The 15853-nt window shown below is 42.2% G+C and overlaps 2 protein-coding genes across 5 annotated transcripts in view; one reads left to right on the top strand and one right to left on the bottom strand.

The window, feature by feature from the left end:
- Nucleotides 1–86: 86 nt before the first annotated feature.
- On the bottom strand, nt 87–4954 carry LOC125770316 (Fanconi anemia group D2 protein homolog). The gene is made up of 3 exons (XM_049439736.1): nt 3310–4954; nt 2194–3215; nt 87–2113 (listed from the first exon to the last, which is right to left on the bottom strand). Exons 1-3 carry the CDS (start codon nt 4904–4906, stop codon nt 218–220), a joined length of 4515 nt encoding a protein of 1504 aa, XP_049295693.1. The 5' UTR covers nt 4907–4954; the 3' UTR covers nt 87–217.
- Nucleotides 4955–5427: 473 nt separating this feature from the next.
- The window catches only part of LOC125770322 (growth factor receptor-bound protein 2), a 43303-nt gene continuing 32877 nt past the window's right edge, over nt 5428–15853 (top strand). Inside the window, exons 1-2 of one of the 4 annotated variants that reach the window (XM_049439749.1) lie at nt 5428–5562; nt 13346–14252. In XM_049439749.1, the coding sequence (XP_049295706.1) occupies nt 14175–14252 (78 nt within the window). In that variant the 5' untranslated portion in view covers nt 5428–5562; nt 13346–14174. The other 3 variants (XM_049439752.1, XM_049439751.1, XM_049439750.1) reach the window with 3 other exon arrangements.

Genomic DNA, 15853 nt, shown 5'->3' with positions numbered 1-15853 from the left:
GAAAGAATCTCGATGGAATGTTCCATTATTTCTGGCATTTCCCTATTCCCAGCTAAGATCGTGATCGCTTTTTTTAGAAGTTTAGTTGTGCTGATTTTAGTTTTTTTATGGCGTCACGAACCACGTTAACCTATGCTAACTTATGTTGGTAATTGACAATGTGTTAAAAAATCTTATTCAAAGTTATTGCCATTATGGAGCAGATAATAAAGGTCGGTCAGAAGCATTTACTTTGAGATGATTTCGCTACACTGGCCGCACGTTGATTGGACGACGCTTTCGACGATTTGCCCGCATCGGGGGCACAATCCCTACCATCATCATCACTCAGATCATCCACAATATCTGATGCATCCTGCAATCCCGCATCGGTTGCATCATCATGCTGCACTTCCTCCTCGTCCGAGTCTGGCTCGGGCAGTTGTGAAGCGATCAGTTCACCTTGCACATCTTTGTTCTTTAAATTACCCATCCAAAAGACGGCCGAACAGCGATTAGCAACCAGTGCGGCTTTTACGCGATACACCAGCGTCTCGACGGATTCTCGCACGAAGGGAATCTGTGCAAGGGCCCCTGCCGATGAACCGGTACCCTTGGCCACCTTCGTCTGGCAGCATACGTTGTGCAGATAGCGTGTCGTTATCTGCAGTGTGGACAACAGGTTGGACGCTCGCTCAGCGGAAGAGCGCAAAACAGTTTCCAGCGCGGGCAGGCCACTCTTGAGGAAAAGCTTGATAAAGATTCGTGCAAAACGCAGGTAAATACCGAAATTTCCTGCCTGTTGCGCTTGCTTAACGATATTCGTTAGTTCCCCGGTGGCTTCACAAGCCGTTTCCCATAGCTCAAGGCGACGATTAGGGCCACCGCCCGTACCAGAGCGAACGCGTATTTCATCTTGTAACACTCGCAGAAAAGCTCTACATAGACCCTTGAACAGTAGTGCGTATTGTGTACGCTTGAACGAAGCAAACGTGCGGATGATCATGGATGAGGAATCGGTCGCTGGTTGGTTTTTCGATTTTCCACCCGTTTTGGCACTAACGATCTTTTCGTCGATGCTTACATCTTGACGCATATCTACGATAAGCTGCTTGAGCGGTTTCAAATCAACGGTATCGATAAGCCCATCCAGGATGGTTGTAAAGTGATGGTTCGATTTACTGTCCGCCGTGCGGATGTCCGATGAGGTCAGAACGCTGCGCGTAAATCGAGCTATCGAACGCGAGGCGTTAGTACGATCACCAACACTATCACCGATGGCACATGCAAGTCGATACAGCTGAGCTGCGATCGAAAGATCACCGAAACACGCTTCTTGTACGATCAGTTTTCGCAGTAGGAGCTTTGCCAGTTCGGTTAAGTGTAAATTATCTGCAGCGGAAGCATCATTTACGACCAGTTTCTCCACTAACAGTCGTAGCACACGAGCAAGATCACCTCGGCCGCGCTGTTCCCGGAATCGCTTCCATGTTAGTAGCGCCGTTGTTAGTCGAAGACTCCACAGGTAGCATGATTTCAGTGGCAAAAGCTCCTGAATGGAAGCGGGTTGCAGACGGTTCGTGCCTTCGTGTAGCCGTTGCTGTAGTATTGCCGTACGCTCGACAAACTCTTGCCAGCATTCTACCATACACCGTTGGTAGCGACCTTCCATTTCGCTCGATTGTTCCAATGCAACGGTTACGTTTTCCAGCACGAAGCGATATTCCGGCAGTGCAAGGCACGTACCGCGCTGTTCCGGTACTTCAACCACACGGGCTGGCACCAGCGTTACGGTAAACAGGCGCACCAACTCCGGATCCATCCGACGAAGGGCAAAGGCACAGCGTAGCAGCAAACTTTGCTCATTAAACTGTCCCACCATAGAAGGAGTAGTCGCGGCGACAGTTTGTGTGCTGAGCGGTGCATCCAGATTGACCGTTTTGTCGTGCGATCCTGCTTTCGGACGACCTGCACGCTGAGTTTCAGTGAATTTTAACTTCTTCGTGACGGCAATGGGCGGATCCATGAAATCGGATGCCAACGGTGGAATATAATCGCTGTCGGAAATCATTCGCTCCAGCATGCGTCCAAGGCGATGTTCCAGCGTAACGAGTTCATGCAGACGTTCGAGAACCTGTAGGGAAATGTATCATAATGCAGCATTTAATACAGATTTGTGTGTGTGGAAACATTTGCAACTCCAGGAACACTCACCTTTCGGCGCATCACACGATCCGTCTGTCCAACGAACGCACTAATACATTCCCGGAACCAGTTGCTAAGATAGAAGTAAATATCTAGCAACAATGTACATGAAGTTTCATCGTACGTATCGACAGAAAATCGTCGTTCCTCTTCCTCGGCAACACCGTAAACTTCGGGCACAACGAGCGTACATCCCAGCAGTGCATTGATGGACTCCAGTACTCCACCATACCGGATGAAGTGCAGTGTGCGCATTAGGCGAAAAATTGGTGCCAAGTAGCTAATGGTGGAATGGCGACTACCTCCACCACCGAGCACACCACCTCCAACATTAACGGCGATCGTAGCCGCTTCCGTATTGGCAGCTTCCTCGTCCGTGTTGTTAATGCACAGATTGCGCGTAAGTAGTATCCCAGCAGGACTCGTGGGATCGCGAGATGCCAGCGCTGTTTCATTTTCCACCAGAAACGTCCCCTGGAAATCCATCGTGATCGTATCACAAAGCCATATGATGAACGTTTTCTCCCATGCAGGAGCCGACCGTGGACGCGCTTGTGCCAACATGCTGGCCAACTCATCGTAGCAGATCGCGAGCAGATCCGGTGACTGATTGGTGGACAGAAACAACGTACTGACGAGATTGGCCAGATTACGGCCAACTGCAGTGGGAATTTCGCTAACCGTACCGATCGTTCGCTCGGAATCGAAGCTCGAGCTAAGCTCGGGTGCATCTTCTGTGCCCGGCACAAGCGAAAGGTGGTATACCATCTGGACCAGTCCAATGATGCCTTTCTTTTTCGTGTCTTTGTTATCACACATGAGCTGCTTCTTCACGATGATCTCCAAATTGTCCCGGATGGATGCCAGCTCCGTATCTTCATCATTTCGATGGGAAGGAATTACAGCAGCATAAATCACGCCGATCAGCGGACGGTACTGCCTTAATGTTAGCTCCGGTGCGATGTCCAGAATTCGGAGCAACAGTTCCGCACTGCGTTCTATTTCTTTTGGATGGGATTCATGTAGCTTACCTAAAACCAAAATGTATTTCTTTATTATGACTATTCTTCGTTCAACAATTTCCAAAAACGGATCTCGTCTTTTCAGTCATCTCGCAATACTTACGCAACGCACCAATGCATCGACCGATGAGAAAATCGTTCCTGCTCGCCACATTCGCGGACGCCATTTCACAGATAAAACCGACAATCTTGCTCAACACTACCCGATTGTCCGATGCCACGATCGATTGATCGAGCGAAAACAGCGCACTCATCGCTGCCACACCGAACTCGCACACGCGTTCGTTCTTCTCGCGCGTACAGCACTCGATAAGCTGCAGAAATCCATCCAGATGCGTTTGCAGTACCCGGTGAAAGCATCCGCTGACCAACAGGTCGGTGTGTGCATCGGTAAAGAACTGCTGTTCGATCTTCTTGATCACTAGTTTGCGTATACGCGGCGCTTTTACCTCGTTGATCGTAGTAGCAATGGTTAGCAGAAGCAGATCGATGGGCAGATGGTCTTCAGCGCCCGGTAGCTGCCGAATGACGGTGACCCATGCATCGTATAGTATCGCGGAAGCCGATATCGCTTGGTAGATCGTTCGAAGCACCTGTTCCGCACAATCGTCCGCTGTTGAAGAGCTTTTATTCCACGCATCACCGTTCGCTCCGGTATCCAGCAGCCCACGAACTTCCCGAACGATTCCAACAATGTTTTCCTGTGGTTCGGTACGGTTAAACTTGAGTAGCATCTTTACCAGCGACGGATAATACCGCAGCGGACATCCATCGGCTACATATTGGACCACCTTTCGGCGGAGCAGCTCAAGCGTTTGGACGCTTAGGCACATCCCGGTGAACACCTCAACGGTGCTTGGTGTAATCAGGTCTTTGGGGCGGGGTCGCAATTTCACCAGCCGGGCTAGCGCATCATCGTGCTTGGACACGTCGATCACATCCTCCAGACTGAAGATTATCTCATCGAACACCACTGGATTGCGATTCGCTTTCTCCAGCAGCTGGAATACCTTCTCGAACACTAGCTCTCCGTTCTGCACATGATCTATAAATTTCAGCTGGGACAGGACAAAACCCACTATGGAATCCTCGACAGCTTCTCCATCGGGCGCAGTAACCGATCCGATTTCCTTCATCAAGTATGCAAATAGTAGCTCAATCAGCTTCAGCTGCAGAAAATCCACTAGCAGGAACATTTTCATCAAGCTTTCTTGTACCGGTTTACGCACTGGTTGAAGCGTATCATCGTACGCGGCGGACGTAGTCGGCACCACCTGGCAGCATTCGAGCAGCTTCAGAAAACAGGTACGGTCCTTCATGGTCGTCTCGATACCGGCCAAAAACCGTTCAACGTTCGTCGGATAGTCGGCATTTGTGCGCAGGACACTTTTCAGCTTGTGCATGAACACGATCGGTTCACATTTCAGCACGACCACACCGCCCGGTTCGTCCAGACTGAGGCCAGCCATAAAGAGGACACTTTCGTAGTAATTCGTTGGAGGCCTCCGGCCCGGTTTGACCACCTGCGATCGTTGCAGATTGCTGCGCTGTGACAAGTACCTTCGTTGGCTGGCCGCTTGTGAAGCCGGCACCGAAAATTGACTGCCAAAGTAATCGTCCTCCTCGTTCTCATTCTGGCCACGATCGTTTCCGGCCAGACCCTGGCGGCGCCGTTTTGCCTGCGAATACGCTTCGTTCATGGGCAAATGTTTGGTACGAGAAAATACACGAAACCTTCGACCGGTGGGTTTGAGCGCGCAAATGTGTTTTTTAAAAATTGTGGTGGGATTTAAACGTTTGACAGCTTGCGGTAGTCCATGGTGCAGGGTTTGTCGTGCGTAAAAGATAGCGAAACAAATTAAAAAACAAATACATTTGCAAATGCTCCACAAATCGTTTAAATTCAAATAAATTGGTTTATGCGAAATAACATGTGTGGGAAAAATTAGGAAAGTAGAATTATATGAGTCTACGTGGCGCATGGATCCTCTATACAGAACTTTTCTCATTCCAGTTGAAACGATACTCATTTGTGTTTGTTTTTTTTTTGTTTGCATCAAAACAAAGGAATTATGGTAAACAAAAATCGTTTTGAATTCTCCCATGAATAGGATTTCTTTTATATAAATAAATATAAACATAACCATATTCGCTAGCATTTGAGGCCAACATTTGTCAATGCTTCGACCCTTCATCGGAAGTGTTGCTGTCAAATTGTTTGGCATGAACCAACCTTCCTATTGAGCGATTCAGAAAAAAAGCGACAACGTTCTCGTCCCGCTCGCCTTTTTTCGTGTGTGTGTCTATCGAGCCGTTTTCGTTGCGTTGTGTTTTCCCGTCAGCGTTAGTTTCGATCGTGAGTGCTTTGTGAATAAGTAGCAACATAGGATTAATTTCCACATTCGGCATTTGTGCGTGAAAACCATGCGAAAAGTGTGGTTCAAATGTACCCTATTACTCTAACGCGCCGCATGACGTGAGGGAGGAGACAGAGTTTCTTACCGTACTCTTCACCTTTTTCGGTTCTTTTTTTTTGTATGGAGGATAGTGTGCGGAAGATGGGGTGTAGTGTTGGTGGTGCGTTGTACGACTGTGTGTGCGACAGATGAATTGTGCGTGTGGGTGACATCGTCGTCAGTGAATGAGAGAAATGCACTGATTCTGATTCTGTGTCTCCAACTTCATCTCACCTTGCCCCCTCGGGACGTTTCCATCATTTCCAGCCGGAACATAATTTTAAATCCCAAAGCATTGGCTAAACTATGCTACGTGCGCACACCGGTGTGTGTTTGTGAATCGGGAAAAAAACCCCAAAAATGTGGTCAATCTCTTGTATTGGTGAATAATTCGCAGTAGCCGTAGCGAAGGTACCCCGCCAAGGAGAGCAATGAACAGAACATTTTCTAATGGAGTGTGCATCGTTTTGGGGACGACAAAAAGACATGTTACCTAGGCAACATTTAAAAATCGCAGCATACATGATGAATGTCGATGGTTTGACTTTTTTTTTGTTCCAGCAATTTCGACGACACGGCGATCTCTCGCATACTGTGAACCGGGGACGTACGAGAGAAACAGACACGAGAGAAAGATAGAGCGAGAGCACAAACTGCACAAACGCTGTGTACGTGTGCGTGCGTACATATTTCTGAGAAAAGGTTCACCATCATCATAGATGCGGCTTATTGACGGTATTTTCCACCCCGTTGTCATCCCCATACTTAAAATTCCATCTACCATCGCTGGCGTTCTATCAGCGTGCTAAGCGAGAGAGAAAAAAAAACTTTGAAATCATATCAGGACATGCAACATGAAAGAGACATTTTGACGCGTAGAAATACTCCGGAAGCTAAATTTACTTTGGACACGGGAGTACGTTCGGAAGGCGTGTAATGTTCTCTTTTGGGCTTTTTTCGATGGCATTTCGGTACTGAAAGTCTATCCAAGTGTGCTCCAGAATGCACCGGGGAAGTTAGAATCGAAACGAAATTCCCAGCACCCTTCCAAATATGCTTAATACCATACAGAACACGGCGCACACGACATGGTTGCGTGCATGTATGCATATGACATATATGTATGCGGGTGTGTACGTGTGTGTGTCGAGCTGCACCAGAAACCACATTAAATATGCTCTAAAAGTAAGGCAACATACACCCGCCGAAACATCACCAACATGAGCGTTGGCGTTGGGGTTTATGAACATGATGATGATGATGGTGGTGGTGATGACGATGATGATGATGAAGCTCTCACATGGCCAACTATACAGAGAGATTTGCATCAACTTTCAACCCCTAAATGGCTGAAGGTAACAGAAGAGACAGAGCGATAAAGAACGAAAGAGAGTGAGAGAGAGAAAGAGAGAGAGCAAAGAAAAAGAAGCTCGCAGTGCAACTTTACCCTTTTTCTCACATTCTCAAGTGCATCTTCCCTGTGTGCACGATGCTGGTACGATATTGTGAGGGAGAATTTTTTTTCTCGTTTACATTTTTTAAATTCTCCTCACTACAGTAGCTTCGGAGAAGTTACGCATGAAGTGTTTTTTTTTGTGGGTCTTCTTCGGATGTGCCCCCAATTATGTTTGCATTGTACACCGTTTACTTTCCGCTTCGTTTGTAAACGCCCTACTGTTCTAAACATATTTTTTCCTCTTTTTTTTGGAGGTGTTTAACATTTGCATTCCACCCTCATAATTTTTTTTTCCACAAGAAATGGCTTTTGAATAATCGATTCAAGATTGTGTGATATTTTTAGCAATGGTTTCAATCAATGTCAAAAAAGTGCCGGCCAGTGTACCGGGTTGGAGATGCTGTGAAAACCCATTAGTAGTCTTGCCGCACGCAGGGGTTTCCTTGGAAATTGTTGTGCAAATGTTTGTTTTTACAATACACGCGGCAAACTTCCGTGCGCTTTCTTGTTGGAAGGATTTAAACTTCTTCTGTGTCCGGAACCACATGTTGCCGCCGCTGGTAGGTTATAAATAACTGATTGAATTTGTTTCAGCAAACTGTAGTCAGGATTCCACACACTCGATTACATTCCGTTTGCCGTTCGAATGGGTTTAATTTTTTAACGACATTGCCGCCTTGTCGATGACGGCAAATGGTGAAGCTTATTTTTATTTAAATGGTGTTTAACAACATGTTAAACTGTGAACTTATTTTAGTCTTTAGATAACTTTACAAGCAAAGATACACATATGTTTATTTCGTACTATTGATTTGATGTAACGTACACCTTTGGAAATGGAAATATCTCTTTAAACCAATGTAAATTGTAGTTAAATATTTTATCCATCAGTTACAAACAATTTAGCCAGTACTTGTTGAGTTAATAAAGCTTTGGGGAAAACATTTTATAGCAGAAGTTTAACCAAATCCTTAAACAATCGAAAACATTCTGAAGGTGTTTGAACGGATGTTGTTTTCTAATATGTTAATAAACAACATCTTAATGGTACAGTGGCTCTATGAAGAAACGTTTATAAGACAAATGTCATTTGTCATTTTCGATCGATATTAAACCCAAAATCGAATTAAATAACCACGAAGATAATTCACATGCAGAGATCAAAGCGAAATTTACAAAGTATATTTTCGTACCTTTTTCATTTACATAGCTTGATAAAGGAATTTAAATTAGTATTGAGTATGGAGATTTTCCTTCATAACGGGGTTTTCATATAAATTTACTAAAACACTGTAACAAACTAAAATTTTTATTGGAAGGTCTTTTGTTGGAAAATCTTAACTAAAATCAGGTTTTTTTCGCAAAAAGGCTGAAATGCATTTGTTAAACAATCCAATTAAAAAATGCCTCTTAATGATGGACAAACTTCACCGTCACTTTCCCTCGAGTTTGAAGTCGGTCGTACGAAATATTCCATTGTTTACTGTCGCTACCCGACAACATCATTATAGGACGTTTCTAAAACCCAAAATTGAGTTGATCATTAAATTTGTAATTTTGACATCTTCGCACCGTAAGAAGCGAATGTAGCTATCTCGTTTAAAGATGCTGTAAAAAGTATTCAAAAACATTTATTTCGCACCAAAGTAAAAAGTGCTAGGTAAATACTCATTGATTACTGCCAATAGCAATAAATATAGGTATTTCAACAAAGAGTATTCAACTTGTTCACACACTTTGCTCCAGTTTTGCTCGTGCTTACTTGCATTTTTAGCACCATTTTACATTGAACATTACGCTATTTCCTCCAAACACAGTTGTCACGTTTAACTTTTCCACTTTACTTTCCCTATAAGCGATGAAAAATTGTTGAGAAAAGATGAAAAAAGACAGTCGAATTTTCACACAAAACTTTCCCAATAATCTATTATTATTTCATTGTCGATGGCGAATGGCTCAACTATTGCCTGGCACCGCCACCATCGCCAGTCAAACCATCTCGTTCGAATGCTTTTCACTTCCCAACTATATCCTACAGCGGCAGCAGCCAGCCCACCCCTAAAACGTCAACAATCGGCGAAAAATCAGCCTACTTTTTTAAACTTTTCCTTACTCCCTTCGCTCGGTTGCTTTTGTTTTACGGTGTGTTAACGTGCGTGTGTTGTGTTTATTTGCACGTGAAAGAAAGCGAAGAACGTTTATCTCATTCTCACAAAGTTTCAACTAAACACCGGGTGGAAAAACCTTGATAAAAGACCGTAGCAGTGGCTGTGTATATGTATGTCTGCTGTTGCTGGTTGGTTATTTTTAAAATCTGATTAGATTCTTGTTCGCTTCGCCACGGTACCACCAGCAGCACCAGCAACGCATCTTATAACCTTTTAGTCACGGTTGAGCCGGCTGGCTAACGCTGAATTCTCGAATGTGTATCTTTAAAAACACATACACACGTATACTATCGATTCACTTCGAGAGGAAGGGTAGGACTCAAGTTCGCTGCTAACAATGTAAACGCGTGGGTTACTGCGACGACGATCGTACGATGGTTACGATTTTTCCGATTTTCGGAGATTACCTACCACGTTCTCTTCTTGATCTTTCCAAGCATTATTCGCTACATATCAGCGTTATGCGTTTGAGGAAAATGGAAAAAATGTCCATGTTTTTTTTTATTGTTCAAAAGTTAAGTTTAAACACACGACGCTGCCTTACGATGATGATATCATTGTGAGCTTGAAAATGGTGGAAATTTATCGGTGAAAATGGGATGAATGCCACCCGCCTTGTGTGCGTCGGGTGTTACGCACGCTGCCGAGACAGTCGTTGTATGTCGTTGTTCTATTTGCCGATTTGCTGCACGGGAAAGTGTTGTGAATATGAGAGAAAAATTTGCAATAAGGAATGATTAAGCTGTTGTTTTAATTGTTTTTATTTCACAAAAAAAGACGTGCAATCATGTTTACGTCGTGATGTAACTTTTTATTACACAAATATTGTATCAATGTGTTATTATTTTAGTTTGAAACAAGTTGTTTTCACTCTGATTAAATCATTCCAGCGTAGTAGTTGCATGACATTCTGTTCTGTAGTACCAACACTAAACAGTATAAAATTATCACCAATAAAAAAATAAGTTTAAAATGTTTGATATTTCTAGTGTTAAATTTACATATATTTACGCAGTCTACTATTTCATATTAAATTCATCAAATTGTTGGGTTCTTAAATTTTATTTTTTCTATTCAATAATATACATATCGTATGTACTGATTATACATATAAATTTCCTGGTAGGGCAATTTCCATTTGCACAACCCAGCAAGGGAAATAAATGCCCCGAAAAATGATGCATGCTACACAAGAGGTTCTGGTTTTTGGCACGAGATTGCGTTATTGTTGCAAAATTTGTTGCGCAAAACTAAAAATAACTCACTTTCGATTATTGTGGCCAGCGATGTACCATTGGGTAAATTCCAATTTGTGCTGTATTTTGTTCGTGATTTATCATTTATCTGTTGATGAATACTGTCCGTTGAACTGCACTGTATTATCAAAAATTTAAACACAGGACTTATTATTTAGCTACGAGTAATTAAAGATCAACAAATGTCCGGCGGAATCCTCCAAGGTTGGGGTCTTAAAAAAAATGAAGAACCGATTCTACTGCCACATATCGTATTTCTGTAACTATTAGTACTTTTATTTATATTAGTGTTTATTTTATTATAACCAAATCAGGCTATGTTGAAACATGTGTAATTATTGTGCAAAAAAATATGTTATACTCTTTCTACTCAAATTACCCCGTTTTTATCAATTATATTCTGTGGTAATTGTTCTTAAAATAAATATACCCTATTTGGAAATTAAAAATACCCTATTTGGTACATTACTGCTTGTGATCTAGCAGTAACATTACTTTGTTTATAGAGGTTAATTTTTTAACATGTACTTTTTTTCTTGTTTTATTTATCATAAAAAATCTAAATAAATATTATTAAACAATGACAATTAATTATCATATTTCTAAATCTTTTCATACTTGAATCATACACCGAACAACTGCAACTTAAATTCGTGTTTTATATTTGTGTGTTTAGTAATTTCCTAAATAAATATAAACTTAAAGCAAAAGTCAGCATTTCATGCGTCTGTTTCGATTCTGTTTCAAATTAACACAAGTGCTATTTATTGGTAAAATCGATCCATATTGATAAAGGATAAAGGAGTTTATTGCTTCACATAAAGACATCCTCCTCGTGCGAAGGAATTAATCGCATACGCTATCTTGTGTAGTGTAAAAGGTGGTGTAGCTGGATATCGTTACCGGTTTTTTTCCTTTCTCAACTTAGCTGACAGAAGGAAAAAATAACTGAGAATAAGGATAAAACCATCGATCATTCACGCTGGTATGGTGGTGGTTTGCTTTTGGGAATCTGAACGAGCAAAAAATAATGTAATACCGAAAAAACGAAATCGATAACCTTCGTGGCGGCATAAGGACAGATTTATTGTCAGATTATCGCGAATACTAAACGTCGCGATCCAAACAGATGAAAAAATCTTCTTCGAACAGATATACACTAGCACAGGTAGGATGAGTAAGGTTGTGAGATAAAAATCTTCTCACCTTACGAGAAATGTGGAGAAGAAATTTCTACAAAATTCCACGCAAAATTCCATTCGTTCCATAACGTGAAATGAAGGGAACATAAATGCTACGAAATGAATGATTTATTTCCTACTCTTGTACCACGTTTTCAAACATCCTTTCCTTATCGGCCACGAGACGGATGGCGCTTATGGCTACAACACCACAGTCACAGAAGGATGCGTTGGCAAAGAGTGAGAGTGAAATTGTTCATGCTCGTTTGACTGATAACAGTGCCCCCACTTTAGTAGTAAGTGTGGGTGTGGGAGCGTAAGTAAAAGAACATGAATTTCTTGGGGGCAACACCCTCCGCTTTGTGTTGGAGGTGTGGAACAAAAAAAAGTGTTGGCCTCCGTGTACTCTTGTAGTTTGGAGTTCGGAGTTCAATGGAATGTAGAAAATACAGGGTGTGTGTGTGAGAGAGAGAGAGAAAACATTTAACTTCTCTTCCGCCTTCGATTCATTGAGCAATTACCTAAGTGTGTGATAATGAAAAAAAAACAAAACATTCAAGAGCAACCGCGTGCGTGATGAGATTGACTCACGTCAAGGTTACTAGAATAGAATTTTTGATAGTGCACACATTTGCCAAATGTTTGTTTACATAATTTGTTTGTCAACTGTCAATCTTGTGTCATAAAAAGCAGACCAATTGATTGTAATTTATGTAAAATATTAGTTATCTCAACTGATGGTCGGTTTATAGAGCTCCAATTACAGAATATTCTTCTCTATTATCATTAAGCTCACCTTACAAAACATTATCTCATCGGCGTTTATCTCTCCAGCTCCGTGTGTAGAAGTTTGCATTCGTTTTTCGTCCGTGAGCAAGTAAAAGTGAGTGTGTGAGTACACAACATCGATGTGAGAGACTTTTGTGGGCGCCCACATTCCGTGTCGGTGGTGCTGCTGCTGCTGCGTGTGGTTTGTTGTTTTCAGTCCATCGTAGTAGATAATAGTAGACGGTGCGCTATTCGCCTAACGTGAACACACACGCACATCACTATCAGGCAGATAGGTGGTTATAGGTCAAAAGTGTGAACGATGGTTCTTTAATCGTGGCTACCAGTTTTAACATACAGCGGCAAATACAGTTACAATTACTAAAAGTTAAGACACGGCACGGAACGGTGGAAATTTGCTAGCGAGTTGTGTAGCGTGACGTCATCGCCCGACGGGAACCGATCTCTGGTTCCATCGTTTTTGCCTCACGTGCCCGTGGCTGCTGTGCCCTCTGGTGGCTTTTGTATATGTTAGTGCGTGAGTGTGTGAATTATCGGTAATCATTTTCCGTTTCGTAGTTTAGGAAACTTTAAGCCTATTATCCATGTGTGTGTGTGTGTGATTATAGTGCAGAAAAAAACACAACGGAAAAAAGGATAAAAACGCGAAACATGAAATGACGTCACAAGGGTCCGCCACGGTATATTACCAGTCCCGGGTGATGTTATTTTAGTTTTGTTTACTTACTTGGGTGTGAGCCGCACTGCACGAACCGGTGATGGTGTGTTCGTTGCGAGGAATTAGATTTAATTTTACACCTCTCTCTCTCTCTCTATCTATATTCCCTCTCTAGCCTTAAGCCTAATGAACAGTGTCTATGTGATGTCTGTCTTTGCTGCGTGTGTCATCATCGTTGCCCCGTAATTGCTGTGCAGTTTGTTGGAGAAATAATTTAAAAATAAGTTATCCTAGTACACCGGTCAGTGTGAGCTGCTGTACGTACGTGTGGTCTATGTGTGTGTGCGTGTGTATAATTGTTTTATAGTGTTTGTGTCCCGGTGCATGCACGCATGTGTGTAGATGCGTGCGGCTTCGTTTATTTAAGTGAGCCGAATAGTGCAATCAATATTTGTGAAGAATATTTATAAGCCAACAGTGCACTCGGTGAAAGAATGCATTTTATGGGCTAGTAAATTGTGTACAGTGTGTCCGTGTGTGTGTGTGTGCGCGCGCGTGTAATTTTTGCGTGCACGTGTGCATGAATGTTTACTAAGCCAATAGTGCGTGAGTGTTGTGAGTGCTTTTTCCTTGGTTCGGTGCACATCGGTGCTCTTCCGTTCCATCCATTTGCTGCTGCTACTGCTTTCTTGCGTCCCTGATCACAACGCATGTGATCGTGTATCTCCGGTTGTACTTCGCTGCAGTGTATTCAGTACCAGTGATTGTTGGTAGCTCTATGAAAAATCCCTTTAAAGTGCAAATTTTAGCTGCAAAAAACACAATCATCCAGTAATCCTTCAAGGCACCAGGATTCACCGGGCGCAGTTTTGTTGTTTGTTTTGATCGAACCAGGAACACGAATACGTCGGAAGTCTAGATAAGCTGACAGGCAGACGGCGGCGGCATAACGATTCACACACTAAACGCACACACGCTTGGAACGATCGCCACACAGCCACAAAATGGAAGCAGTTGCAAAGCATGACTTTAACGCCACAGCGGATGATGAGCTGAGCTTCAGAAAGAGCCAAGTTTTAAAGGTTAGTTCGGGAAGTTATGTTTACTACAAATGTGTCAATGTTACAATCATTATAAGTAGTGTATATTTTTGTTTTATTAACTTTTTCATTAACTTAAATTTGGAAGGAAATGTCTCCTTTCCGATAAAAATTGTGTATAATATATGTGTAACTCTGCAATTCAACCATTTACGGGCAGCTTGTAGTTTCTCAACTGTTTAAATTAAACAAAAAAAATCTTTAAAAGAAAACTTTCTTTTATGGTATTTTTTTAAATTTAATAACATACAATTGTTACACGCACTGTTTCCAAATACGTCAATCAATTGTACTTCCCTCGCTGGAATTAAATTTTTTAATTTTCTTTATATGTTTTTTTTTTGTTTGTTTCCTCCTTCATAAACAATGAATAAGATACACTCTCTTTGTATCGTATTCGCTTTCCAACACCGATCGCTTCTTTCAGGAGAGAAATCAGTATCTAAAAGCAAACAAAAAAAACCTTAAAAATGACTCACCGCTTCGTTATGCTGCAAGACGATACGGTCACAGTGCGGGAGGCCGCCATGCTTTTTGTTATTTGTTGCGAATTTTACCCGATGACGTATCGCCGGTCCCTCCTGGTGTGTGTGTGTGTGTGCTATTGGGGCCGCATAACAAAAAAGCATAGCAAAACCGACCCAAAAAGGTCATGTGTGCAAACAGACCAAGTGTCCGGTACGAACAATTGAAAACAACCTCGAGGTTTCAATTTAAAAGTCTATTTCACTCAATGCCGGTGAATGGTGTTTTGTGTGGTGGTACAGGAAGAGGAAGGGTTGTAAAAACAATCTAATTCGCTCACTTTTCACTATGGACCGTCCGTATGCATATAGTGCATGTCTCAATTGAAGAGCGGATTAGTGATGGGTTCTCGGAATCGCATCCACGGCTCCGAACCGCTTCCGAGCATAGCAGCTCCGGCTCCGATTCCGGCTAGGTTAAAATCACGATTCGGCCTGAAACCTTCCGGAGCCGCTCGGAACCGTCCTTAGCCGCTAGTCGGCAGCCGGAGCGGTCCGGAACCGTCAGAGCCTTCCGTTGGAGCTGCTAGTTGACAATGACATAACCTAGATTATTGCTCTATCAGCAAATTTTATATAATCTGATAAAAGTAACCAGTTGAAATGAAACATTCGCTTATTTATTTACTTCATAAAAGATTTTTTTTGAAAGGAAATAAATAAATATGCTAACATAATTCTAAATTATTCTTCAGCTTCAGAGGCTGACAATACGGCCGAAGCCGTAATAATTAATTATAAATAAATAAATAAATAATTCTAAATTAAAGAACATAAATAAATCCTTTGCGAAAACGCGTTCCATGTTTAGGTAAAGTACTTAAAATAAATATTTTAATAAATGCATATTTATTTATAAATATGCAGCATATTTATTTATTTCATCTAAAAAAATATTCTTTTATGAAATAATTAAATAAGCAAATGTTTCGTTTCAAATCGTTACTTTTATAAGATTATATAAAATTTGCTGATAGAACAATAATCTAGGTTATGTCATTGTCAACTAGCGGCTCCAACGGCTCCGGAAGGTTCCAGCGGCTTCGACGACTCCGACGG

The sequence above is a fragment of the Anopheles funestus genome, chromosome 3RL (genome assembly GCF_943734845.2).
Source record: "Anopheles funestus chromosome 3RL, idAnoFuneDA-416_04, whole genome shotgun sequence".
In the NCBI taxonomy this organism is placed as follows: Eukaryota; Metazoa; Arthropoda; class Insecta; order Diptera; family Culicidae; genus Anopheles; species Anopheles funestus.
Note: the sequence above shows the minus strand (reverse complement) of the source record. Positions and strands in the feature narration are given on the sequence as shown.

Coding starts and splice junctions, on each gene's coding strand:
- LOC125770316 (XM_049439736.1), bottom strand. CDS start 4,906: ATGAACGAAGCGTATTCGCAGGCAAAACGGCGCCGCCAGGGTCTGGCC. Junction 3,216..3,309: donor TCGATGCATTGGTGCGTTGC/GTAAGTATTGCG, acceptor TTTTGGTTTTAG/GTAAGCTACATGAATCCCAT. Junction 2,114..2,193: donor ATCGTGTGATGCGCCGAAAG/GTGAGTGTTCCT, acceptor ATTTCCCTACAG/GTTCTCGAACGTCTGCATGA.